Source organism: Terrapene carolina, unplaced genomic scaffold (genome assembly GCF_002925995.2).
Source record: "Terrapene carolina triunguis isolate 2854851 unplaced genomic scaffold, T_m_triunguis-2.0 Scaffold132, whole genome shotgun sequence".
NCBI classification, from domain to species: Eukaryota; Metazoa; Chordata; order Testudines; family Emydidae; genus Terrapene; species Terrapene triunguis.
This window is the reverse complement of record NW_020664483.1, coordinates 7,189,697-7,217,542: the sequence shown is the minus strand read 5'-3', so window position 1 is coordinate 7,217,542 and position 27,846 is coordinate 7,189,697. Positions and strand designations below refer to the sequence as shown.

General features: G+C 44.3%; 1 protein-coding gene across 1 annotated transcript in view; it reads left to right on the top strand.

The window, feature by feature from the left end:
* The window catches only part of HAO1 (hydroxyacid oxidase 1), a 53,084-nt gene extending 25,673 nt beyond the window's left edge, over positions 1 to 27,411 (top strand). The window contains exons 3-8 of the mRNA XM_026653189.2: positions 7,725 to 7,980; positions 12,832 to 13,007; positions 15,940 to 16,031; positions 21,115 to 21,273; positions 21,492 to 21,561; positions 25,705 to 27,411. Of these exons, the coding sequence (XP_026508974.1) occupies positions 7,725 to 7,980; positions 12,832 to 13,007; positions 15,940 to 16,031; positions 21,115 to 21,273; positions 21,492 to 21,561; positions 25,705 to 25,775 (824 nt within the window). The 3' untranslated portion in view covers positions 25,776 to 27,411. The remainder of the gene's footprint in view (positions 1 to 7,724; positions 7,981 to 12,831; positions 13,008 to 15,939; positions 16,032 to 21,114; positions 21,274 to 21,491; positions 21,562 to 25,704) is intronic.
* Positions 27,412 to 27,846: the final 435 nt, after the last annotated feature.

Sequence of the window (27,846 nt, the reverse complement as noted above, 5' to 3'; positions counted from 1 at the left end):
CCACCATTCAGCAAGCACACCGTCATCAAGGATTGGACTCCAAGAGACAGCACGATGCTGACTTTTCCAACACAGCAGGTTGTACAGTTTGTAGAATGAGCAGTCTTTCCCCACCTCTTCGTTTTTCAAAAGCATGTTTACTGTATCTGATTTGCTCAGTGAGTTCCACTATGCAGAGCATCAGCCTGAGACGGGGAATAAGTCATCTCCCAGTGATTCTGACTACTGCTAGATAATGAACCGCTCCTCACCCCACTGGCTCAGCTAGACAGGCATGTGAGGTGGGGGCGAGCCAAGGTTCCATCCATGCTCATCTCTTTCTGCCCACCTGCATGAGGTGTTGTTGAGCCAGTCATGCAGCATTTCTTTTTCTCCCCCTGCATCTGCAGCAGGAATATGGGAATGCGGTGCACAGGCGCGAGTTGCTTATACTTACTTAGGCTCCTTGGAGGGTCACTTATGGCCGGGCCATAATCTGGCACTTAAAAAACAAACCAGCTAGAAATCAAGGTCAGAGTTTCCCCCCTGCATTCTCCTATTTCGTAGGGAAGGAGGGGAGGTGTATTCCTTCAGCATCTGTAGAGAGAACAGATCTTACACTGTTTTTGTGTGTGACTTCTCCTACGTACTTCCAGTCTACTGCAACTGGCAGATCTGGGTGCCGCATTCCCCTTTAGGTCACTGGCTTCTCAGCTGTACTTCTGGAAAATCTCAATGGAGTCATTTCATTTGTTTAACAAACAATGTCAACACTGGCAAAAATGGCTGGTCTGAGCTAATCAGAGCTCCGGCAGCAAACAGAACCATGGGAGAGGCTGACGCAGCCCGTGGCCTTCATGGTGCACATTTGTGGAAATGCTCCGGAATGACAACCCTGAATTTTTTAGATCAACAGAAATCATTTTGTACTTCGTCATTGCATATTTTCCCCACTCCATAATGACTTCCTGCACAGATGACAAAATTCATTTAGTCAACAAAATTATTTTAGGCACAGCTGGCACAGAGTGTTTTGTTGAGCAAGTCATTGCAGGGACCTTCTTGGCCAACTGTGTTCCATCAAGCAAATAACTTTAGGCACTTCAAACAATTTTATTTCTTAGAAAATACAACTTGGAAAACATGGTTGTTTCTCTCCAAAAATTACTGCCAAGTTTTAAGGGCATCATGTTGAACCAACATAATGCATTATCCCGTGACCTAGAGATGATATATTTAGTGATGGATTTGGGTCAGACTGGCAATTCAGGTTGCCCTTTCCAAAGGGTCCCCCAAGACCAGAAATGATGGGAGAATCTCCCTGTGAGAAACGAAGAAAATTTAGTTAACCTCCCAAGAAACATACAAGGCAATGAACAACCTGAGTCACAATATGTAAGCCAAACCCCAGGGAACCTTAAACATGCTTCCCCAAGGGGTCTGAACCTAGAGGTCCTGACCTACCTATCTTGCCCCTACGGCTAAATGGGATTGGGATCCCAGCTAGATCCTGTCTAGGTGAGAGGAGGAAACTGTGGAGGTGGGCTGCTAGTATGGAAAGAGTTAAGAAACGCTGTGTTATCTCTCGCCACACTCCTTGGTGGGGTTTTGGCCCCGCTTCTTGGTTGATCTGGACTCATTAAGCTTTAATCTGTCCCTTTATCCCATTTTTAAAATTGAATTCCCCAGCAGAATCACAGTTGATTATTATTTATCATTTATGTTGTGGTAGTGTCCCGAGGCCTCTCACGGCCTTCAACTGGATCAGAGCCCCTTTGTGCTAGGCACAAACATATAGGGCTCTGCCCTACAGAATTTACAGTCTGAAATTTACAGTCTGAACCTGAAATGACCTTGATACATGCCTAATTGTAGGCAATTTGAGTAGCCCCTTTGCCTTTAATGGGAGTAATCAACATGTATCTAGTTAAGGACATGTGTCAACCACAGTAGGATTGAGGCCTAAAAGACAAGAGGTAAAAGGTAAATGAAAAACAAGAGTGGGTGGGCAGGCTAACAAAATTAATCTGATGTGTAAGCTCTGTCCAAATGTCTCTTGCTAATACAAGAGTGTCCAAAGTGGGTGTGGATCCAGGAGTAGTTTGCATAACTAAGCAAATAAAAGCACATTCTGAAATTTAAGGATAAAATATGGTTGCTGTAGTAGCTAATTTCTTCTATCATAACACTGTTGTTAAAATAAAATACTAGAATGGGGTGCATATTTCCAGCAACAGCTAGATTATCAAACCTGACGGGACCATTGCAACCATCTGGTCTGACCAGTTGACACAGGCCAATATGCATGTGCGATGGGGTGTACAAGCCCCACACTGGGGAGATGAAGGTTAAAGAGCAGCTCTGGGCCCAGAAAACCCCTCCCAGCCACCCCTGCTGGCCATGCTCACAGTGGAGGCAGCTCAGCTCAGTCAGGGCAAATGGAGCAGGAGAGCCATTGTGTGGTGCAGGATTCTACCGAGAAGCCACAAAGGCCCCACACGGCTGGGCCCAGGCCTCACTGCCAAGGTGCCCCAGGCCTTTGATGATGACGAGAAACAGTGGCATAACCTGGTTCTGTATAGACTTCAGAAAGGCCAATACGATATCATGCTTTGATGCCTACCCAATGCCCCGGGTGGATGAGCTATTAAAGAGACAAGGGAGCACCAAGTACATCTCCATGCTGGACTTAACAAAAGGTTATTGGCAAACGCTGCTGATGAGGGCATCCTGGGAGAAGATAACCTTCCCAACACCTTTTGGCCTCTATCCATTCATGACAATGCCCTTCGGCCTGCATGGAGAGGCTACAATCTTTCAGCGACTAATGGATTAGGTGCTGTGACCCCACAACCAGTATGTCGCTGCCTGTTTTGATGACATAGTCATTTATAGTAGCAGATGAGAGGACCACCTGCATCACATCACCGCGGTCGTCCAAGCTCTCAAGAATGCAGGGCTTACCACAAACCTGGACAAGTGCTGCCTGGGGCAGAGAGAAGTGACATACGTTGGGTACACAGTGAGGCGGGGCTGACTACACCTCCTTTTGGATAAAGTCCAGGCACTGACTGATTGCCCAGCCCTTGCAAACAAAAAGCAGATTCAGTGTTTCATCAGCCTGATTGGCTATTATAGACGTTTTGTGCCTAGCTTTGCCACAATAACCGCCCCTCTTATGAACCTCGTAAAGAGGACCCCACCCAGGAAGGTGCAATGGATGGAGCCATGTGACAGAGCCTTCTAGACTTTGAAGGACCAGCTAATCCAGGGGCCAGTTCTCTTTTACCCTGATTTTTCCAAGTCATTTATCCTACAGACAGATGCATCAGAGGTGGGCCTCGGGGCCATGTTGTCCCAAGAAGCAGACAGCGAAGAACACCTGGCATTATATTTGAGTATGAAACTATTCCTTCAAGGGACAAACTCCAAGGTGCTCCACCGCCTTGGAAAGGCACAAGCAAACATTGATTTTTTTTCTCTCTGGATGGGGGAGGAGAGCAGGAGAAAGATCCACCACTGGGTCCTAGCTTGAAGGGGAGGCTGTGTGATATAAGCCCCACACCGGGGTGGAAAGGGTTAAGGAGCAGCTCTGGGCCCAGAAAGCCCTGCCTAAGCACCCCTTCTCGGCCTGGTCACAGTGGAGGCTGAGATCCAGGCCTTTCAATCATGGAGGTACTGCCTGGTGCGGACACCAAGCCCCTCCCTCAACAGCATGCTACATCATCATTAAGATTAAGATCAGTGGAGTTATTCTCGTGGCCATTCAGATCGCGTTAGCCTGGGATTCATCTAACAGTCTGTTCTCCATTACCCAGACTGTAACTCCCAGGAAAGTTAATAGTGCTTACGAGGCCACATAACTTTTAAGGAGCTGATTCTTCCATTACCAGATCATTTCACTATTGTTAACAAAAATGGTTTAAGTATCTGAAATTATTTTAGAACAGCCACAAGCATCATAGTTTTTTGGAAGGCTAAAAAATATTGTTTTTAAATGTTTTAAAAGGGCCAAGATATTTAAAGTGTAGATCAGCTAAAATGGGAACTTAGAATCCGAACAACTTTGAATGTGTGTGTGTGTGTGTGTGTGTGTGTGTGTGTGTGTGTGTGTGTGTGTGTGTGTGTGTGTGTGTGGTTTGACGCTACAGATCCAAAATGGATGCCTATAGTTTTGATTTTGGATTTGGCCCATAATAATAGGCAACCTAAACAAGCGTCTTTGGTGACCCCCAGTGCAAGGGATGGAGAGGCGGATCTAGAGGCACATTCGGTAGCACAGTGATGGGTGGAGCAGCCTTACTACATCTGAATATAAAAGAGCTGGAGAAACAAGCCCAGGAATAGGGATGGTTTGCACCATCTGGCTTCTGCGTTATGCACCGGATGGCATGGGAAGAATGATGATGATTTGGTCCATACCCAAAAGGGGTTAATTTTCCATATATAGTTCAGATGAGGCTGAAATTTTGTGAGAATTTGGCTCTTTTTAATCCAATTTGGCACTATTGAGCCCGGATTCAACCCTGAACTCAAACCCCAACCTAAATCTCATCTGGATCCAGATGTAAACGCGGTCTTTCCAATTCATTTCCATATATATAGTTGAACTGAAATGTTTATTAAAAAAATATCCAAGATCTCCTACTATTAACAGAATATACATGAATGTAATAGGGTAGATTATGTCTCATTTACTCGTTTGCAGTTACACTTATGTTACCAGGGTTACAGAGGTTCAACTACGGGTGTGTCTACCTGGTAGGATAATGCACTTTATGGGAGGTGGGGGGTGATTTCTAAAGTGCACTCATGTGTTGCGCATTAATTGGCCCTTCTAGACTCTGCTGTGCACTACAGGTTCCCAAGTGCACTTTAATGTAGTATTGTTTCAAGCAGCATTAATTAAAGCATGCTAGCAGAGTCTACACGGTCCAATTAATATGCAACATGTTGATGAGCTTGAGAAATCAATACCCCCATAGAGCACATTACTCCACCATGTGGACAAGCCCTAACAGTAAATGAATAACTATCTAAACACATCTGAATGCAAACTATTTACATTCTCTGCCATTATTAGATTTCAGGTCTGCTGTAGCTGAGTTACCAACATTTACAGGCCAGGATTTTGCAAAACACTTAGGTGACTTTCTGTATCCCACTATAAGTGATTTAGGTGCCTAACTCCCATTGATCTCAGTCGATTCTTTGCAACTTGAAGTCTTTATATCAAAATTTGAGGACTTCATTAACTCAGCCCAAGGTTATGGGCCTACTACAGGAGCGGGTGGGTGTGGCACTTTGGCCTGCAATTTGCAGAGGGTCAGATTAGATTATCATACTTTAAAGTCTGTGTATTTATGAGCTTAGCCTGCTTCGGCACTGTTGATTATGCTACTATTAAGCAATTAAATTTAAGCATGAGCGCAGTCCCATTCATGGCAAATTAAAGCATGTGCTTTAGTTCTTTGCTGGATCTGGGCCGAAAAGCTGAAGATTTCTGAGAGATTCCATCATGATTTGGTTAGCGCATGAGTAAAAAGATTTTTCTTTGACTTGCCAGTCACGTGAAATCAAGCTAGGATCTTAAATCAATCTGGATTCTTTCTTACACCTTGGCTCAATTTAGACATTATGAAAGTGTTGCACAGATGTTTCTTTCCACAAATATTGTCATTAAGGTTTTTGGTAGGAATATTTGTTGACATGGTGAGTGTCAAGGTCATATTGCAGAATATTTGCTGAAAGCGAATTTCAAATATGAGAGGATTCAAACCAGACACCTAACTGTTAAAATGATTCTCATTTAATCATGTGACAGAAATGTACCAGGTATCAGGGGGTAGCCGTGTTAGTCTGTATCTACAAAAACAACGAGTCTGGTGGCACCTTAAAGACTAACAGATTTATTTGGGCATAAGCTTTCGTGGGTAAAAACCTCACTTCTTCATAAGCTTTCCTGGGTAAAAACCTCACTTCTTCATGTGAAGAAGTGAGGTTTTTGCCCACGAAAGCTTATGCCCAAATAAATCTGTTAGTCTTTAAGGTGCCACCAGACTCCTTGTTGTTTTTGTAGAAATGTACCAGGTTACTTACATGTTCAACCAAATCAACTTGATTTCTAAATATTTTCAAGGAACTGCTTTGTGAACCACCTGTCATTTAGACCGGGAATTATTCAGCACGTAATTTTGGGCAATGGATCCATTGGCAGAAGTCATTATACGGTTGCTGCTAATTTGTGAAAAAAATAAGAGGCAAAGTTTTTCAAATAAATGATTTGCAATTTACAATTTTCTGGGTAGGCCAGGGAGTGAAAATGTTCTTTATCGTTTCTCTCACTAGTACAATGTAAACCAGTGGTTCTCAAACTTTTGTACGGTGACCCCTTTCACATAACAAGCCTCTGTGTGCGACCTCCCTTTTAAATTAAATATGTAAAGAAGTTGTTTTTAACACCATTATAAATGCTGGACGCAAAGCGGAGTTTAGGGTGGAGGCTGACAGCTCGCGACCCCCCATGTAATAACCTCGTGACCCCCTGAGGGGTCCTAAGCCCCAGTTTGAGAACCCCGGTGTAAATGCAAGAGATCCATCTGTTGTTGTTCACTTTATACAGTTGTCCTTCTACTGAGTTAAGCAAAAGGAGAATATAAATAAAAACAAACGCTTAGTAGAGTCTGATGCATCATAAACGCCTGTCTGATAGCTATATTTATCCTGCTTCATGTATTCTGTAATTTACGCGTCCCTCTGTCTGTGCTTCATGAAGTAGCAAAACTTGCAAGATAGAAGACCAAAGCATGCTTGTTTCACTGATTGAAGGCTGCCGAGTGGTTGTGGGAGGGTGTAACCAATTTGTTTGAATAAACTGTTCATAAGATTCCACTTTGAGAGATTTGTAATCCTTATTTAATCAAACGTCGTCATAAAGACTACTTTTTAGGGCCTGGAAAGTATGGAGATGAGGTTTGTAGACAGAGGCCCATTTACATGAAAAATATGCATGCTGTGGTGCACCAAGAAAAAAGCAGGCTTTATCTGATATTTTAGAGCTTTACTGTGTGTTTCCCTCTGTTTTACATTGTGATAGATTGCCCTGTTAGAGTCTCAAAATATGATTGTGCGAGGTTAGTTAGTTTGTCAGGCACCCTGGGGTGGAATTCCCCTCTGAGCAGAGAGCTAGCACACAGCCTGGGCACCACTGACCCCCTATGTGGAGCTTTTAAATGATGCATAACTCTATCGCTAACTTTCTGCACAGGAGGGATTTTTCACCCACAAGATATTTAAGTTCTAGGAGGAAAAGGCTCAAGAGGCACTGCAGTCTAATAGTCTAACTAGATTGGGAGGCAGGAGACCTAGGTTGTATTCCCAGCTCTGCCACTGACCTGCTGTTTGACCTTGGGCAAGTCACCTCTCTTTTACCTCCCACCCTTTGTGTGCCCACTATTCAGTGTATATTTTCACTGCAGGAAAAAAGACGTGTTCTTAGTCCAAGTGAGCTAATTTGGGTGACAACCGCAGTGAAGACACGGCAACTCTGCTTTTAACTTGGGTTAGCCGCTTGGAGTCCAACGCCAGACTTCCCTACCGGCTTTAACTTGAGCTGCTAACCTGAATCGGAAGCAGAGCTGCCGTGTCTTCACTGCTGTTTTAACCCGGTGACTCCTGCCAAGTGGCCAGCTCTAAAGGGGTCCCACTTATGAAGAACGGGCACGAATCTAACGTCTGCTCCTCAGCTTGCAGGTCGCTGGGGACAGGGATGATGCTCAGCTCCTGGGCCACCTCCACCATCGAAGAAGTTGCCCAGGCGGCTCCTGATGGCCTTCACTGGCTGCAGCTTTATATCTACAAGGACCGGGAGGTCACCAGGTCACTCGTGCAGCGTGCTGAGAGAGCAGGCTACAAGGGAATCTTTGTGACGGTGGACACGCCACTCCTTGGCAAGCGCTTTGACGACGTACGCAACAAATTCCAGCTCCCCCCGCACCTCAGGTACTTACCAGCCTGCTGCTCCAGAAAGTCCATTTTCAGCTAGGACATACGCACCTGTTGCTGCTGCTCCTGCAGTGTTGTGTGTGGTTTTGGGTTGTTCCCTTCGGGGGCAGGGAGGGGAGGAGGAGGTTCTTCCAGGTTAAGGGCGTCACCTTTTCCTTTATGACTCAGGAGCTGAGCAAGCTTCCTTTGTCATGCTCTCACCCCTGCCACCTCTAGGAGTGTACTTGAGACCAACACTGAGATAAATGGTCTTGAGTGTCAGTGGGAACATTAAAAGCAGTGGGGAGGGGGGAAGGGGAACACCTCCTGATTAAAAACAAACAAATACAAGTACATAAAAGGTTGTTACAAGGAGGAGGGAGAAAAATTGTTCTTCTTAACCTCTGAGGATAGGACAAGAAGCAATGGGCTTAAATTGCAGCAAGGGCGGTTTAGGTTGGACATTAGGAAAAACTTCCTAACTGTCAGGGTAGTTAAGCACTGGAATAAATTGCCTAGAGAGGTTGTGGAATCTCCATCATTGGGGATTTTTAAGAGCAGGATGGACAAACACCTGTCAGGAATGGTCTAGATAATACTTAGTCCTGCCTTGAGTGCAGGGGCCTGGACTAGATGACCTCTCGAGGTCCCTTCCAGTCCTGTGATTCTATGAAATCTGGATATTGTAGTGTAATGAGTTGGACTGGAGAAAAAGGATCCAGTTCCAGGAGGCACCTTGTTCAGTGTGCCACCGGGGGATTTGAGGAATCTGCGCTGAGTCAGGATTGCTGGCTCTCAGCACATAACACGAGTCACTCAGTGCTCATAACCAAGATCTGTTTCCTACAACTCTTCCTGTCTGCTGCGTCACTTACTGCTAATGAAACAAGTCTTACCTGTGAGCCTCTGCGCGGTCAGACTGGGTAGAACATTTCTGAAACAGTTTTGCCCAAGTTGTGGAATTACCTTGATGACAATTTGCTTTTTCACTGAATTAACCCTGTAAAACCTTCTAAAACCAGGGAATTGTTTTAAACACTGAAATAGTGTAATTCAAATGAAAAACACAAAAAGACATCCGTGTAGCTTTTTGTTTCAGAGCCATAGGTGAAATTCTCCAGTATGATGCTTTCGTCAAGTGATCTGATAACTTTTTCTTGGCTTCAGACTTCCAACAAAGTTTCTGAGTAACAACAAGGTGCCATTGTGCACAGAAATGTATGTAAGACAACATTCATTCAAGCGTTGATCTGCATTTCAGAGTCCAAGAAAAACAACAGTTATTGCTATAATCGGCTCCGTGGTTCTGTTTTTTTCCTATCCACCCCACAAACCAAGTGCTAAAAAGCTGGATCTTACTTGGAGAGGGGAGGGAGGACGCAGACTGTTCCCTTCTCGTTTTCTTCTAATGCTACGATTAGAGCGGCACAATGAAAGCCTAAAACCAGGTGAAATTCAGCTAGTTTCAGGTACGAACAGAGAAGTGAAACCAGCCGGTTTCATGTGAAAATTGCTTGGTTCCTAGAGCTGTTCATTGAAATTCAAAATGAAACTTCCTGCCATCGGAGAATGGGCCCAGTTTCTGAAAAGGCAGAGTTGTTTGGTAGAGAGGGCATTGGAGTGGGCCACAGAAGAGCTTGGTACTATTCCTGGCTTTGCCACTGGGTGACTTGGGTAAGTCTCTTGTCTATTAAGACAATGAGCTCTTTGGAGCAGCGCCTGTCTCTTACTAGGTGTATGTACAGCACCGAGCACCACTTAGCATCTCTGGGTGTTACCACAATACAAATAACAACAGTATACTTTCTGGTATGGAGTGTCATGGATTTCTTTTTTGTGTTTCAGAAGGAAACTAGAATCAACTGATTTGATGTCATGCTTGTTGGACAAATGAAATGATGAATCTTCACAACCCTTTGCAAGGCTTAAAGACTGCGAACCCTCCTATACCCATATGCAAGGCATAGAGCTTAACAAAGCCCAGTGTGATCCTCCCAGCCTGTTTTGGAATGCTAAACAGTACAATAGTGTTCAGCCACTAGGTGGCACCCTGTGCAACATCCCTTACTTGAGTTAGTGTAGCTATAGGCAGGAGTGCTTTAAAGGATGGTTATGAAAGACACACCTCTGGTGTATCTCTCAGTGAAAGAAGCTCTGTAGCCGGCCCATATCTGGTATAAGAGTCTGACCTGCTGTTAGTAGCCCTGCAACCTACTGTGTACAAGAAGTACGTGACACGCCTCTTTTCATCTTACTCCAAAAACAGTGGAACCTTCATTTGCTCAAACTTTCCAAAAATATTCACCTTCAGGCAGTGACCATGCAAGGAAAATTTCAGTCCAAAAGATCTGCAGTGTTGTTGTAGCCATGCTGGTCCCAGGATACTACAGAGACAAGTTGGGTGAGGTGTTATCTTTTATTGGACCTACTTCTGGAGAGGGGAGGAGTTAGTCCAATAAAAAAATATTACCTCAGTCCCAAAGGTAAACATTTCAGAAAGTTACGTACAACTGTAAGAAGGGGGGGTGTTTGAATGGAAACCGTTAAGCCACCTTGATTGTTAGCAATTGCTGCCACTCCCACTCCCACTATAATCCTAATGAGGCCTTTGTGAGCTCATCTGATGAGCCAGACTATGAAGATTGCACTGAGGAAAACCCCCTTGATATCTCTCTTGCTTCAAACTAACTCTTGAAATGTAAGTGGGTTAACTAAAGTCTGGTCTACACCTAAAACGTAGGCTATGTCTACACTTTAGACCTTACAGTGGCACAGCTGTACCGCTGTAAGGTCTCCCTCTATGCCTATGGGAGAGAGCTGTCCCCCAGCATAATTAAACCATCCCCAATCAGCGGTGGTAGCTATGTCGGCAGGAGAGCGCCTCCCGCCGACATAGCACTGACCACACAGCGGGTTTTGTTGGCGAAACTTATGTTGGTCAGGGGGTGTTTTTTTCACGCCCCTGACCGACATAAGTGCTAATGTAGACAAAGCCTTTGGCCGGCCTAGCTGTGTCCCTCAGAGCTGTGAGACATTTAATGCCCTGGGCAACATATTTAGGATGACCGAACCCCCACTGTATAAGGAACTAGGTTGAGGGGAGAATTAGGTTTTGGATTAGGCCCTAAAGGAGCAGCTCTGGTCCAGCAGAATGAGCATCTATGTATTTTAGGTACTTATATGGGCCCCGTTACCATAGTATCTGAACTCATCACAATCTTTACTGTATTTATCCTCACAACATCCCTGTGGGAGGCAGGGCTGTGGTGTTATCCCCATTGTACAGATGGGGAACTGAGGCACAGAGAGACTTGGTGACTTGTCCAAGGTCACACAAGAAGCCTGTGGCAAAGAAGGGACTTGAATCCACTGTCCTAACCACTGGGCCATCCTTCCTCTTCATAGGTTCTATTCCTGACCCTAACACCGACTTGCTGTTGGACTGGGGCCTGATCTTACTTCCCTTAAAAGCAAGGGGAGTGTTGCTATTGACTGCAATGAGAGTAGCATAGGCCCTTTGTATGCAAGCTATGAGACACATGACTGGCCGATTTTTTTTTGGTTGATATTGAATACTACCCTAAATGCGAGGATATGTGCCTTTGCTAACTGTGTGTGATGGGGTGTATCAGTCCCTGAGGCCCTCTGCTGGAGGCCTCTCAGTCCTACCATGCCCCATCCCAGAAAAGGAGCAGCAGAGGTGACTCCTCCAGGCTTCCTAGAGCGGCAGCATGGAAGCAGCCAATTAGAGGCTGCAGGGGTAGCCAATCACAGCCCATCAGGCTACTATAAAAAGGAGCTGCTGGACAGATCAGACCAATTACTGGCTGGATCCTGAGGAGCAAAGAAAGTGCTCCTGGCTGGTTGCAGCAGTTCCAGGACTGGACAGAGCACAGCCAGCAGGGACCTGGGGAGCAAGGAAGGTGCTCCTGCTGACTGCAGTGACTCAGCAAGACTTCATTCCTGAGCTAAGGGTGAAGGTACAGGTGAAGGGACCATGGGGAAGTGGCCCAGGGAACATTAGCCACAGAGTTAAAAGGGATGCAGAAGGTGGCTACTATTTATAGGGTCCCTGGGTTGGGACTCAGAGTAGTGCGTGAGCCCAGCAGGTACCCCTCCGCCAGCCACAGGCAGAATGGCCAAAGCCCCGAAGAAGGGGAATTTACACAGGGAGCGGGCTGAAGACCCCAAAGAGGGTCAGCATTTGTGGACTTTGATAACCCCCCCAGAAGGGGACTGAACTAGTGCTTTAGCTGAAGAGCTGGGGCCAGTGAGCCTTGCTACCGAGCGAAGAGTCTCCAGGGAGGGAGTCCTGGGGGCACTGCTCTATAACAGAGCAGGGAATATTGAAAGCTAGCCCAGAAGCGGCTGAGAGACAGTTGAGAACCGAGCCCAGAGGTAGGGCTAAAGAGACCAACTGAGGGTACTGGGATAGGCCCTGTTGGACTGATTAAGGACTGAGCCCAGGGACAGGGCTAGCGATAGAGACATAGCTAACGGCACTGTGAGAGGCCCTGTTGGACTGTGTACCCCAGAAGGGGTTGGCTTGTGTTACACACCCACAGACGGTGTGTGACTCGGCCGGAGGGCTGAGTCGCTGAAAACCTGCTTGAGAAGTTAACAGCCTAACAGGGGTCACCACAAGTGACGCAGCTAGAGAGAGAGAGTGCAGGCACACACCCGCCCGATAGGAGGCGCTCACGGGAGGTGACCGGCCCCATCGCACTGTGCAATATGAGCCCCCGATCCTGCCATAAGATGTGTACCAGCGAAGGGATCCGCTGGCATGGAACTCATTGCAGGGCGAATGCGGGTTTTTAAATCTTTCTTTTTTCAGTGTAATTTTCTTTTGTCTCTGTGTAACGTTAGAATGAAAAATTTCAACACCGACAATTTGGCATTTTCCTCTGAGAAAGGCTACGGTGAAAATAGTGGACTGGCTGTTTATGTAGCCCAAGCGATTGATCCGTCCATCAAGTGGGAGGATATTAAATGGCTCAGAGGACTAACATCTCTGCCGATCGTCGCGAAAGGAATTCTCCGAGGTTTGTAGCAGTGACGGTTCAGCAACAGGCTCTCGTGAGGCTTCCTTTCTTTAAATCAGCTACTGATCGTAATAAACACTTTTATGTTGCTTTATTGGCGCCGATTTTTCTGTAGGATTAAAGGCAAAAATTTGTTCATAGAATAGGCCTAGGGAGTGCATGATTTTCCTTTATCTTTTAAAAAATATTCTTCTAACATAGGCCACCATAACTTTAAGCAAATGCTGAAATCTCATGGATTTTAATGGGGATTACATGCATGCTTCAATGATTTGCTGAATAGGGAGGAGTTGCCCAACTGGAGCCTAAACCAGCTGAAACAAACGGTTTCTTCTTCCTAACTGGGGGCTGGCTTGGGAAGTGCTAACTGTCTTTCCGTGCCAACCGAGTTCAATGGGAGTTGAAGGGCATTCTCTCTGCCTTTCTTCCTCATTTAAAGTCTTCTACGGCATGCCTCATTGTGCTATGGGAGTCTCTCCCAATGTTATGAAGCATACGCATAGATGTATATTGCTCTGTCTCTTCCTCCTGGTCAGCAGGGGCTGGACATCATTATTTTTTCGGTTGTGGGAAGGCTAGGGCAAAGATGTGAGTTTTGTAGTAGGCATTGTTGGAGGTCTGTGGTCATCCTGGCCAGGAAATGCTCATCGCCTTCAATGATTGGGCCCTAGGAGAGTGCGAGCTAACAAAAATTATATCCTGCTTCTCCATCACACAAAGCAGCGATGCATGGTTTTTATGGGCTTCTGATGTCAGTCAGTTACAGAGGTGTAACCTGGGTAATGGCAGAGAATTAGCACCAGGCCTGGCTGCCTTGCATAGTTACAGACCATCTCACCACTATTATTAAGCATTTACATGGTATAGAATTTTGTGGACCTAATTCTGATCTCACCTATGCTGGTGTAAAGTGGGTGTAGCTCCCTGGAAACCAATGGAATTAGACCAATGTCAGTGACGTCAGAACCAGGACCTTAGGTAGCTACTTCTCACATTACTCTTGCAATGAGATGAAGAGGGCTGGGTTGTGTTTTTGCTCGCGCAGGTTTCCGATCACCGTAACTCTGCTGACCTCATTGTAGTAACTCCTGATTAAGTAAGTAATTGAATCAAGCATGGAGATGTTGTGGCTAGCCCAAGGTCTCATGGCAAGCCAGTCACAGAACCAGGAATTAGCATTCAGGTCTTCCCTATTCCGAGTGCTGTTCCGGGTGCTCTAAATCACACTGCCTTCCCGAGAGATCTCCACCACCTGCAAACAAATCAGTGATGTATATGGGACCCTTCATCTCAGCTCTCTTCACATACTGCTCTGCAGACTGGACAGCCAAAAGTGGGCTTTGAGTTATTAACTATTGCAGTGGCACTTAGGAATGCCATTCATGAGGCAGAATCCCGTTGTGTTAGGTGCTGCACACCCACCCTGAGGGTTGTTTTCTGTGGAAATCAAGTTTGTATTGCTTTGTGCATATCCTGTACAGTACACCATGTATTATTGCAACACAGTTCTGCCTAATGTCAGAGATTTTCACAGCTCATTTACATGCATAAGGGAAGGGTCATTGTCCCGTGCACTTGGAGTCAGGATAGTTGGCTTCAGTTCCTGACTCAGCCCCTGTCTTGGTGTTTGGGTAAGTTGTTTGACTGCTCATGCGGCGAACCCATCTATAAAATGTGAACAGTAATGTTTCATACGTCACGAGGCTGCTGCGGGACGTAATTAGCATGTGGAAAGGACTTTGAGATCCCATTAAAAGGTTTTTTAGTTTGTGTATGTGCATGAATGCTTAGATACTATGGTAGTGGGCACCATGTAAGTACTATAAATAGTTTTACATGTTTACCTACTTTAATGTGTCAAACTCAGTATGATTCTATCTATAGTACTTATAATGGCCCTCAGTGCCATAGGAGCTATCTTTACTATATTTATGCTCACAACAGCCCTGTGGGGTAGGGAAGTGCTATTATCCCCATTGTACAGATAGGGGGAGCGAGGCACAAAGAAGCGTTGGGTAAAATGGTCAGAAGTATTTATGTGACTTAGACACCTAAGTGCCTGTGTCACTTAGGTACGAAGTCCTATTGACTTCTGATGAGACTTAGGCTCCTAAATCCCATTTTCAAAAATGACTTAGGCACTTAGAAGGCTTAGTCATTTAGGGTCATATTTTCAAAAACACCAGAGTGACTTGACCAAGGTCACTCAGTCTGAGCCAGAGCAAAGACTGGAATTCTAAGTCTTAGACTAGACTTAGAATTACACCATCCTCCCTCCCTCTAAGTTCTAGAAGACCCTCATTTTCCATTTTAACTGATATTCCCAAATCAATAAAATCCATTTTCCATAATCGTATAAGCATTCTTACGTTGGCATTAATTTAGGGTGAATCTGAAATCAGCTACGACAGGAAACGGGAACAAATGGATGTATTCTACCCATGGCACGTACAGACCCAAGCTCAACTCTGAGTTACACGCTGCATGTGTAGAAGTGAGAATGGGACTTTTTTTGTTTCTTTCTGAAGCTTCTGTAATCAATCAAAAGCCAACTGAACATAGTGAAGTGATTACACACTGTAATGACATTAATAATTTCAGACTACAGTAAAACACACAGCAGCAGGATTGTCTTAAGGATGATGAATTGCAGATCAGTGTGATGAAAGCACATGCCAGCCACCAGAAGAGATGTATAACTGCCTACTCAGAGCTACTTATCTCCTCCAATGTTCTGGGTGATACAAATGCTAACTTTAATTCTGGTCAGGCCACAATTTATGGACACAACTGTCTGCAGGCTGGTGCCAGGCCCAGCTATTAGAAGCCAGAGCCCTGGGTAGATTCTCATTAACAGAATGACGCTGTCATTGCTACATGGACAGCCCTAATTAACTGCAATGTCTGAAGGGCCGACTTTTGTTTCTTGCAGCTGATGATGCTAGAGAAGCTGTGAAGCACGGTGTGGATGGGATCCTGGTGTCAAACCATGGTGCGCGCCAACTGGATGGTGTGCCAGCAACTGTGAGTATTGGTGAAACCACTTAGGAATGGCACTTGAGAATCTATTTAGTAACTTTAATTGCATCTACAGCTGCTTGCTAACTTGTTCTCTTTCTCCCTCTATCCCCCCCCCCCGCTCCTGCCCTGCCCCTTTTAAGTTGCACATGTGGTTACTGGAGAGGAAACATGTAAACGTGTGCTATATTTTTTAAGCTCCAATGGGCTGTTTCTTTCAAGGCCCCTTAGAATTTCACAACGTGCATGTAGGCACTCGTAGCCTCTTACTGGTGTGTATGAGGGCAGCCTGTGGATTTCTTTCTTCTAAGAAATCAAACCAAAAGCCACAGAAGGATTAACATGTGGGCTGTTGCCTCTGGGAGCCTGGGCAGCCTGCCCTGGCTGCAGGGCTCAGGAAAGCAATCCAAAGGAGTGGTTTCAGGTTAGCTCATTTAAGAGCCCAATAAAAGGAGAAAAGTAGTCCTTGATGCTTGGCATGCCATGGATAATTCAACAATTTAACTGCACTAGGAGGCGCAAGTGGGTACGTGTCTTCTGACACGTTGAAACAATGTCTTACCTCATGCTACCTGATGGCAATACAACCCAATGCAATGTGGAATAAATAATGTAGCAGGAGGCCAGAGGTCACATCTAAAGAATTTGTTGACTGGATTAGCCAGGGTGAGAAGCCAACTATAGCTGAGTTAACTCCGATATCTCCATTTTACTGTAAGCAGAAAGTCTGCATTTGTTTGGGGGTTGAGCCTTAGTGAACTCCTTCCCACGCCCATCTGTCTCTGTTCCCTCTGACGTCCATGAGCCCCAGGCTTTGGTGATCTTCCACTTACACTAAGAATGATAGGGCCCAGCAACTTCTGTACTGTTACCTTCTCCTAACCATACCAGTTAAGCATACCTGGAATTCTGGGGATTTTATGCTAATTAGGCAATATTCTAACGTGCAGATTTGAATATGCATTTCCTCATTTGAATAAACCTTCCTACTATCAAATCTATCAAAGGTCTCCTGCTCACCACACCTAGCTTTCCTCTCCTTGGAGTTTCTCTACCATTTCCCCCTTCCTTTCTAGTTTCCCCCATTCACCCTCTCTCTGGTTCCTTGCTGCTTGAGATTCCTGAACTCCTGAGAGACTGCGTGACAAGCAGGAGATTCAGATGGATGCTCAGGTGGGTGGGAGAGGTTGCCCAAAATCAAGAGTCTTAATAGAACTGGATGAAAATGTGAAAAAGAATTTGCAAAAAAAATTCAAAGTTGTTGTACAGGATTGGATCAATACAACAAAACTTGCTCCTGCTCTCCTCCCCCACCCCAAATGTACGGAATATTATTTCAAAGTTTTCTGAATTTTAAAAATTTAGAAATTCTTAGTATTTGTTTCCATTTTCCTCCCTACCCCTCTTTTTTTTACCACCTAGTGCAATAAACTGAATCATGTCCAGACTTGTCCCCCCCGCTTTTCCTTTTGATGTGCTAAAACTTTTCAAAACCTACCGAAAAGCTACGAGGCAGCAAAAGGAGAAATGAAAATTCCAAAGTCTGACACTTTGACTTTTCACCACTTCTCCAACTTTGGAAACCTTGCAGAGTTGTTGAGGCCGGGTCTACCCTACCACTTACTTCAGTGTAACTTGCGTTGTTCAGGGGTGTGAATAAGCCACCCCTTTGAGTGACGTAGTTATGCCTACCTAAGCACTGGTATGGACAGTGCTATGTCAGTGAGAGAGCTTCTCCTGCTGACACAGCTCCCACCTCTCGCGGAGGTGTATTTATTATGCCAATGGAAGAGCTCTCTCCTGTCGGCATAGAGCGTCTTCACCAGACACGCTACAATGGTGCAGCTGCGTTGCAGCAGCTGCGCTGATGTAGCGCTTCTAGTGTAGACTTCGTGTTTCATTTTTCCTTTTGCTGCTCTGTAACTTTGTAACTTTGAAAAGATAGTGAGTAGAGTAAAAAAGAAAAGACGTTTACCTGGGGTGAATAACCATACAACTAGTAATCAGCCATGCTTTTGCATTCAGTGGCAGAGAAGAGTAATTGGGGAAATTGTTGCTTTTGCTGAAAAACTGGAAAGCTTGATACAAATGTTTTCACCGTAGCTCTCAGTTCTGAAGCACACGCTGTTTTTCACTGAAAAACATTTTGAATGAAAAATTTCCAGGATTTGTGTTAGAACATCCCTTCCTTCCCTTAGAACCCTTTGATCTCTTCCTTCCTCTCTAGGGGGCCTGCCAATTCCCACCATTAACCCTCCTCCCCAGATCCTGCTGGTGTTACACAAATGACCTTTTTCTAGTTTTTCGGAAGAAACCTTATCTTAGCTTTCTATTCTAGCTATGATCACACGTATTTCCTAAATGTTACACAAAGCAAGGAGTCGGCCTCTGATTGGCCCTAGCTTGCCATGTGTCTCAGGCAGACCAAGGACTACAGATGATTGCGGGGTGGGAGGAGGAGGATGGGGGAAGGTAGCTGTGCAGTGATACTCATCCTGGGAGAATGTGGATATGTCAGCTAGCAACTTGGCTCAGTTTTTACATGTAAGGTAGGGGTCAAAATTCTACTCTTGGGTCTTTCAGTTCTCAGATGTTCTCTGAATACTAGTATGGCTCTCCCATTACGTCACTAGGAGACTTACCCCTATAGGGAGACAAGAACATGCTTTGCAATAAGTCACATGAACAGAATTTAGTACTTGTTCCTTCCAGCTAACTTCTGTAATTAGATCAGAGTCAACAACAGGAAAGTGTTTGTATGAACGTTTGTTTGCATTCAAAATGAAATTTAACTGTGATCATGACTTTTTAATATTTGCTTTCTGCAAACATTCACTCGGTCTGGCTTTACCACCTTGAATGTTTGCAGAAAGCAAATGTCAGATGATATACGTGATTGTAAAATTCCAAATCTACATGGCGTCAGGCAGCACTTAAGACCCCCGACTGGGGAACTAACCAATACCATGTGACTTGTGTTTACTAACCAATGCTGCACGGATTCTGAAGTTTAAATGTAAAAGAGGATTTGCAGTGAACGATCACTAAAATCTTCAAGAGTGCCTCATAGACTTTTAAGTCAAAGTCCCATTTTCAAAAGTGACCTAGATCAAGATTTTAAACATGTCCAGTGATTTTTTGTAGCCTCAATTTTCAGGTACCCAATTTAAGACACCAAAAAAAGGCCTGATTTTCAGAGGGCAAGTGCTCAGCCGTTTCTGAAAATGAGGTCTCTTTTTAGGTGAGCACCCACAAAATGAGGCACATCTGAAAATCTGCTTGCTCACTTCTGAAAATGGGACTCCTAAGTCACTTGGGCAGTTCTGAAAATTTTACACTGTATGTGAGAGCTATTCTGAAATGAACCATTCATGAAGAAATTAACAAATGATTTTGAATAATAAGGAAATTCAAGAATGTTGACTCTACTCACATTTTGCCAACTGAAATAGAGGAAAAATTGAACTGAAAAATGTACTTGTTACAAATTATTTGCTTGTAATGTTAGCTTGAAGGAGAAGAAACCGTTAAGTTATGTATTTTGAATATTCTGGTCTGTTCACTGGATTTCATATTGCAACAGTGGGGTATATTTTATAATACATTTTTCATAATATATATTTGTACCAGATCATAAAGTGTTTCTATTTCTGCATCATAATCACATGTTTTAATTTGATGGGTTTTTGAAATCTGAGTTGAACCCAAACTGGTTAATATTCCCTAATGCCTAATTACACATTGGGGAAATTGATGCAAACCATAATTAAAACATTTTACTTTAGTAATTACAGCCCTTGTATGGTGGTGCCGTTTGCTTGGATGTAGAAAGAGGGTGATATTTTGATTCTTTAAAAGGGAAATTAATTACATCCCTGTTTGAAAAGGGATGAATTTGGAGCCTAGCTTGCCTTCCTAGAACATGATGTTGTCAGCCTCTTTAGCACTTTGCTTCTCATCTAATGTCTCTCCTGCTTTGCAGAGATAGTAAAAAGTTAGGCATGACAGGAAGAGTGGTCCTGCAGTTACGGTAGTAGTCTGGGACTCGAGGCATCTTGTGTGACCATGGCTTAATCTGGCTCTGCCTCGGTTCCCTGTTTGTAAAATAGGAATAACCCCCCTTTCTTTTTTCCATCCTTTCCCGTGGCTAGTTCGATAGTAAGTTGAGTTGGCTGGAAAGTGAATTATTCTCTCTCTCTCCATCACCCCCGCAAAAAAAAAAAAAAGAGACAAAACCATTTTTAAAAATGGTATTATTTCAGGTTTTAGTTGAAAGACTGAAAATGTTTTGGTTGTCAGTGAATGCCGACATTTTCCTTCCAAAATTGAAAATCAATCACAAAAATGTGTTCACTGAAAAAGCCATTTTCACTGGAAAAAATGCTTTGATGGAAAATTTTCTACCAACTTTAATAGTAAATTCTTCAGGGCAAGGGCTCTCTCTTGCTATGTGTATGTACAGAGCCTGGCACAATGGGCTCCCAATCTCTGATGGGCCATAACACACACAAATGATATCATGCACAGGAAACTTGCGTATGTAGCCATTGTGATTGTGCATGTAAAACAGGATCTTTATGCATGTCTACTAGCACAATTAGGGAGACAAGGTGGGGGAGATAATATCTTTTATTGGACCATCTTCTGTTGGTGAGAAAGACAAGCTTTCGAACTTGCACAGAGCTCTTCTGCAGGTCTGGTGTATCAGGTTCATCATGGCTGGTCACTGGACTTGGTACATCTCATACTGCACTGTGCTAAGAGAAAAATGAGTTTAATTTGGTTCTAGGTTTCATGAAAGGTGCATACAGCCCTAACCAGGATTTTGCTTTTATATGTCACGAGAAAGACAGCATCTCCAACAAAGTGTCCCCTAGCACTGCACTGGATCAGTACTAACCTCTGCTTACTAGAATGATTAGTCACGTCCATATTTGTACACACAACTGCATTATTTGTGCACATACATTAGGCACACAATTCATGCTTATCTTCATTAAAGACTGGTTCCTACATGTGGCAGTTGGCTTAAAAATTCAGTAGTGTCACAAGTGACTGAATTGCTACTGTCCTGTTCTTGCTTTCCTAGATTGATGTCTTGCCGGAAATTGTTGAGGCTGTGGAAGGGAAGGTAGAGGTGTTCCTGGATGGCGGAGTGAGAAAAGGCACGGATGTTCTCAAGGCATTAGCTCTTGGTGCCACAGCAGTGTTCATTGGAAGACCTATCATCTGGGGGTTGGCTTATCAGGTAATTCATCAAAGGCTGCAGTCCAAATTTTGACTATTAGACTAGCCTTTTAGACATGCACTAACATTCAAAAAATATGACCAGGGACTGTTATGGGTGCAAACTCAAGCCTGTGAAATTTATGAAATGCCAAAATTAAGATTGTCCATAAAACCTTAATTCAGCCCCCTGGTGCATATATACGTTGTAGTACAATATATTGTCTTCCAATCTATTAGGGTGAAGAAGGGGCAAAAGAAGTTCTCCAGATGCTGAAGGAAGAATTCCAGCTAGCAATGGCACTTTCTGGTGAGACACCAGCTTCCTTTCCATAGTCACAATCCTTCCCTGTATGCTGTAATTGAAAGTATTATTTGAAGCTCAGCTAGACCAACCTGTGCTAGATTTAATCTAGTGAGTGAGGCTAAAATAGCTGTGAAGATGTAGCAGCGCAGTCTTCAGTGCAGGCTGTACAAACCCACTTGGGTACCCAGTCAGGGAGGTAACCTGTGCTGGGGATCCGTGGCACCATGTATTCATGGCTGTTTTTAGCGGCACTAGCTAGATTAAAGCTAGCATAGAATCATAGAATATCAGGGTTGGAAGGGACCTCAGGAGGTCATCTAGTCCAACCCCCTGCTCAAAGCAGGACCAATTCCCAACTAAATCATCCCAGCCAGGGCTTTGTCAAGCCGGGCCTTAAAAACCTCCAAGGAAGGAGACTCCACCACCTCCCTAGGTAACGCATTCCAGTGCTTCACCACCCTCCTAGTGAAATAGTGTTTCCTAATATCCAACCTAGACCTCCCCCACTGCAACTTGAGACCATTGCTCCTTGTTCTGTCATCTGCCACCACTGAGAACAGCTGAGCTCACCCTGCTGATTGCAGCATAGACCCAGCCGCTGTCTCACATTTGTATAACACCTTTCATCTCAAAGGATCCCCAGCTGTGGACGAAATCCGTCCCTTTGTTTCCATGTGAGAGACAGTGGAGGGAAACGATACGCAGACTCTCTTGTTCAGTGGTGTAACATGGGAGGTATTCCATACCTGGCCCAGTTCGGGCATCATGGGCCCCAGGAAGTGGACAGCACCTGCTGGTTTGGGGGCATGGTCAGACCCATGGCTAGATTCACAGTGCCTCTTTTTAAAGACCCTCTGGCTGCCCTAAGTCATCCTGGTCTCAGCAAGCAGAATTGCTCTGGGACAGTCAGTACTCTTTCTGCCTCCTTCGCCACCCATATGCATGGCTGTGCTGAGATTGCCCTTATGGAAAAGTCTTATAGGATTGAAAAAAACCCCAAGGTTATAGAAACTGAACAGGGTTCTACAGAAATGGCTCTTTGATTGAGAATGATCTTTCTAAAGGTTCCTCAAGCCATCCTCCATAAGAAAGGAAAGATAGGAAGTATGGCAAGCGATCACTCTGGCTTAACCTGGAGATCTTCAATGATCCAAAACTCAAAAAAAGAGTCCTACAAAAAGTGGAAACTAGGTCGAATTACAAAAGATGAATATAAACAAACAACACAAGCGTGTAGGGACAAAATTATAAAGGCCAGCGCACAAACCAAGATGAAATTAGCTAGAGACATAAGGGGTAACAAGAAAACATTCTACAAATACATTAGAATCTAGACAACAGGGGAAGACAATAACAGAAAATTTGGAAATGGCAGAAGTGGTAAGTGACTTCTTTGTTTCAGTTTTCACCGAAAAGGTTAGTAGTGATTGGACATCTAACACAGTGAATATCAGTGAAAATGAGGTAGGATCTGAAGCTGAAATAGGGAAAGAACAACTTAGTTAGATGTCTTCAACTCGGCAGGGCCTGATGAAATACATCCTAGAATACTCAAGGAGCTGACTCAGGAGATATCTGAGCCATTAGTGATTATCTTTGAGGAGTCATGGAAGACGGGAGAGATTCCAGAAGACTGAAAAAGGGCAAATATAGTGCTCATCTATAAAAAGGGAAATAAGGACAACCCGGGGAATTACAGACCAGTTAGCTTAACTTCAGCATCCGGTAAGATAATAGAGCAAATAATCAAGCAATGAATTTGCAAACACCTAGAAGATAATAAGGTGATAAGTAACAATCAGCATGGATTTGTCAAGAACAAGTCCCATTAAACCAACCTAATAGCTTTCTACCCGATCCGGTGGGTAGTGAAGACGTACCCTTTGAAAGGGTAACAAACCTTGTGGATGGGGGTAAGCAGTAATTGTGATATATCTTGACTTTAGTAAGGCTTTTTTGATACTGTCTTGCATGACCTTCTCATAAACAAACTAGGGAAATACAGCCTAGGTGGAACTACCATAAGGTGGGTGCATAACTGGTTGGAAAACTGTTCCCAGAGAGTAGTCATCACTGGTTCACAGTCAAGCTAGAAGGGCATATCGAGTGGGGTCCCACAGGTATCAATCCTAGGACCAGTTCTGTTCAATATCTCCATAATTGATTTAGATAATGGCATAGAGTACAGACTTCTAAAGATTGCGGACGATACCAAGCTGGGAGGGGTTGCAAGTGCTTTTGAGGATAGGCTTAACATTCAAAATGATCTGGACAAACTAGAGAAATGGTCTGAAGTAAACAGGGGGAAATTCAATGAGGACAAATGCGAAGTATGCCACTTTGGAAGGAACAATCAATTGGACACATACAAAATGGGAAATGACTGCCTAGGAAGGAGCACTGTGGAAAGGGATCTGGGGGTCATGGTGGATCACAAACTACATATGAGTGAACAGTGTAACACTGTTGCAAAAAAAGCAAACATCATTCTGGGATGTATTAGCAGGAGTGTTGCAAGCAAGACACCAGAAGTAATTCTTCCGCTCTACTCCATGTTGATTAGGCTTCAGCTGGAGTATTATGTCCAGTTCTGGGCACCACATTTCAGGAAAGATGAGGACAAATTGGAGAAAGTCCAGAGACGAGCAACAAAAATGACTAAAGGTCTAGAAAACATGACCTATGAGGGAAAATTGAAAAAAATGGGTTTGTTTAGTCTGGAAAGTGAAGACTGAGTGGGGACACGATAACAATTTTCAAGTATATAAAAGGTTGGTACAAGGAGGAGGGAGAAAAATTGTTCTTGTTAACCTTTGAGGCTAGCACGAGAAGCAATGGGCTTAAATTGCAGGAAGGACGGTTTAGGTTGGACATTAGGAAAAACTTCCTAACTGTCAGGGTGGTTAAGCACTGGAATAAATTGCCTACGGCGGTTGTGGAATCTCCATCATTGGAGGTTTTTAAGAGGAGGTTAGACAAACACCTGTCAAGAATGGTCTAGTTATTACGTAGTCCTGCCTTGAGTGCAGGGGACTGGACAAGCTGACCTATTGAGGTCCCTTCCAGTCCTACACTTCTATGATTCTATAACACAGATACATTTTCTATTAATTGATATAAAATGGTTAAAAAACCATAGAGAATGTTTAATTTCTCTAAGACATTTTTATAAGAGGAATGGGGACGATTACGTCCTATGGTATTACTTCCGCCCCCCCCCACCCAGCTCCTTCTAGGATGGAAGATACAATGTTTAACACTACACAACAGTTGGGGGTAGGATGGGAAGCAGCATCCCATATCCTATTGGAACAGCAAGGGGAGACTGAAGTAGAATGAATATTGAAAGTGGAAATGGGAATTTGGCCAGAATATTGGGGTTCATGCCTCTGTACTTGCAAAAAGCACCAAGTGATCTCTAATGCGTCTAGTGCTAGTGAGGAGTAGAGCCATCTGACAGTCGCCCGGTTCAGTTTGCAGGAGCCATCAGCAAATGTGGGTCTCTTTTTTTTTTTTTTTTCCAGCGATGGGCTTGAGCGGCAACGTTTGGATCCTGATCTACATTTTGAAATCCCTCCCTCCCCCTAGTGCAGAGGGGGTTAGTGTGGGGGGACCAGTTTGGCCCAGTATCGAGATATGGGACCCTGATGAAACTCAGAGCTGGCTCCCAGTTCTGTGGTGGTTAGATCCAGGGCTTTGGTTTGGGCTGATGCATTTTTACCCCGAGTTTCAGGTTCAAAGGGGAACTTGGCAGAAAATGCTACATCTCCCATAGTTTCTGCTTGAAACCATATGCAGGGCCCCGCTTCTTCAGAACACGCTCTCCTCCCAGCGGGCCCCTGCTCTGTTTCTTTGTAGATGCTTTCTTTGGGGGCTCCTTCTGGCCTGGAGGCTCCTCCAACTCTAGCATGATCAGAGGGAAGAAGGTTGGACCCTTTTCCCACTCTACATCTTCAGGGGTGGCCGACAGCTTTGTTCTCCCAAATTCCTCCTTCAAGTGGACCATGAAAGCAAGCTCACTACTTGCCAGGGCCGCCCGGGGGAGTGGGGGTCAAGGGTCATCTTTCGCTGGAAGACCAGTTCCTGAATAATGCTGATTATTCTTCGAAGTATATTCACATTATACGTATGTAATTTCTCTCCCAGGATGCCGGAGCGTGAAAGGGATTGACACGACATTGGTACGAAGAACTTCCCCTGCTGCGTCCAAGATTTAGCACAAAAAAGGTGTGGCTCTGGACAAAGCCACCCTATTCACTGTGGCCAGCTTGTTCTGTTTGGGCCCCGTCATGAAACCCTTTCTTAGGAGAGTAGCCCTATTGGTTTATAGGGGGCTACTTCTGAAAGAAATACATGGGCCAGGTTTTCCTCAGTGCTCAGCACCCCACACTAGCTCCTTAAAAGGAGCAGAGCACTTGTGAAAATCTGGCCCCTGGTGCGAATAAGGGTGGCAAGAGTGGGCCCTAATTCTCTCCCGGTGCACACAATTGTAGTTGTTGTCCAGCTAACCAGAAACTGCTGACTTTTCAATATGTGTCCAGATGCGAAGAACTTTTCTCAGATGTTAACATGCATGTCTGGAAGTAGCTTAGCTGTTAAAACGAAACTATAAACAGAAATGTTTTGATAGCAAACAACTACCAAAATATCAAAGTTTAAAGGATACCTCTTGTTCACTGTTTATAGAAGCTACACTTCAGATTGTCCAGATTAAATATTCCTTTCGTATCAACATGGCATCGTTTCCCCTAGCAACTACATGACTGTGTAAACAGTGTAGGCTGGGAGCTGTGTAAGTATCTTGGGGGCTTTTGAGATGCAAGGGATTGTACAGCCAATCCGGAGTTTGGAGGTTCACAGTCTTAACTGACACAAATCTCTTTGCACTTAAATTATAATAACATATGAATACCGACCATAAGCCAGATCCTCAGATGGTAGAATTCCATGTAGTCCGAGTGACTTGAACACCAGCAGGAGTTCTGCTATATTTTTACTTTAAAAAAATTAACATTGGTTTAGATGATTTCTTGGACAAATTTCACTTCCCTGAAGTATAAATACGAAATAATAGTAATGATGCAGTAAGTGCTGAGTATGATGTCAGCCACACATCTTAAAGGTATCTATCCACACGAGGAGGGTATCTATCCATTATTCTACAGATGGGGAAACTGACATGCAGAAAGGTAATATGTAAACTGCTAAGAAAGTAAGTAAAATTGAATGTGTGTCTCTTATTTCCATTGATGATGTATAAAGAAGGCCTGGACATGCGTTTCTGGTTTTTTGACTTGATATTTAATTTAGGAATATTAGCGCTGACAAGTATTCATTTTGCTGGAGGTCCTCAAGGTTGTGTACTGGGAATTTTTACACCTCAGAGAAAGCAGGAGGAGAGTGCTTAGATAATATGCCAGTGCTCCAGCCTAGTAGCCATAAATTGGCTGATATTTCATATAGGCATATAAATGGTACTCTGCAACCGTTGGGACAAATCACATTCCATTGACCCAAGTCCCATTAAGCTCAATGTGGCTCCTTGCGCGAGTAAGGAGAGCAGGATTTGACTTATCAAGGACTTTATTGAAGTAAATGAAAATACTCCTGTTGACTTTAATGGCCTTTGGATTGGGTCCCCAAGAGGCTAATACTTCCAACCCTTGCTTACATAAGTAGTCCTTTTTCAAATGACTAGTCCCATTGTTCACGTGAGGGCCATAGCTATTTATGGACAAGTGCAGAGTCCTATACTTAGGACGGAAGATTCCCATGCACCGCCACAGACTAGGGACCAAGTGGGTAGGAAGCAGTTCTGCAGAAAAGGACCTAGGTGTTACAGTGGACGAGAAGCTGGATATAAGTCAACAGCGTGCCCTTGTTGCCAAGAAGCCTAACAGCATTTTGGGCTGTATAAGTAGGAGCATTGCCAGCAGATCAAGGGACGTGATCATTCCCCTCTATTCGGCATTGGTGAGGCCTCATCTGGAGTAGTGTGTTCAGTTTTGGGCCCCACACTACAAGAAGGATGTGGAAAAATTAGAAAGAGTCCAGCGGAGGGCAACAAAAATTATTAGGGGGCTGGAGCACATGACTTATGAGGAGAGGCTGAGGGAACTGGGATTATTTAGTCTGCAGAAGAGAAGAATGAGGGGGGATTTGATAGCTGCTTTCAACTACCTGAAAGGTGATTCCAAAGAGGATGGATCTAGACTGTTCTCAGTGGTAGCAGATAACAGAACAAGGAGTAATGGTCTCTAGTTGCAGTGGGGAAGGTTTAGGCTGGAT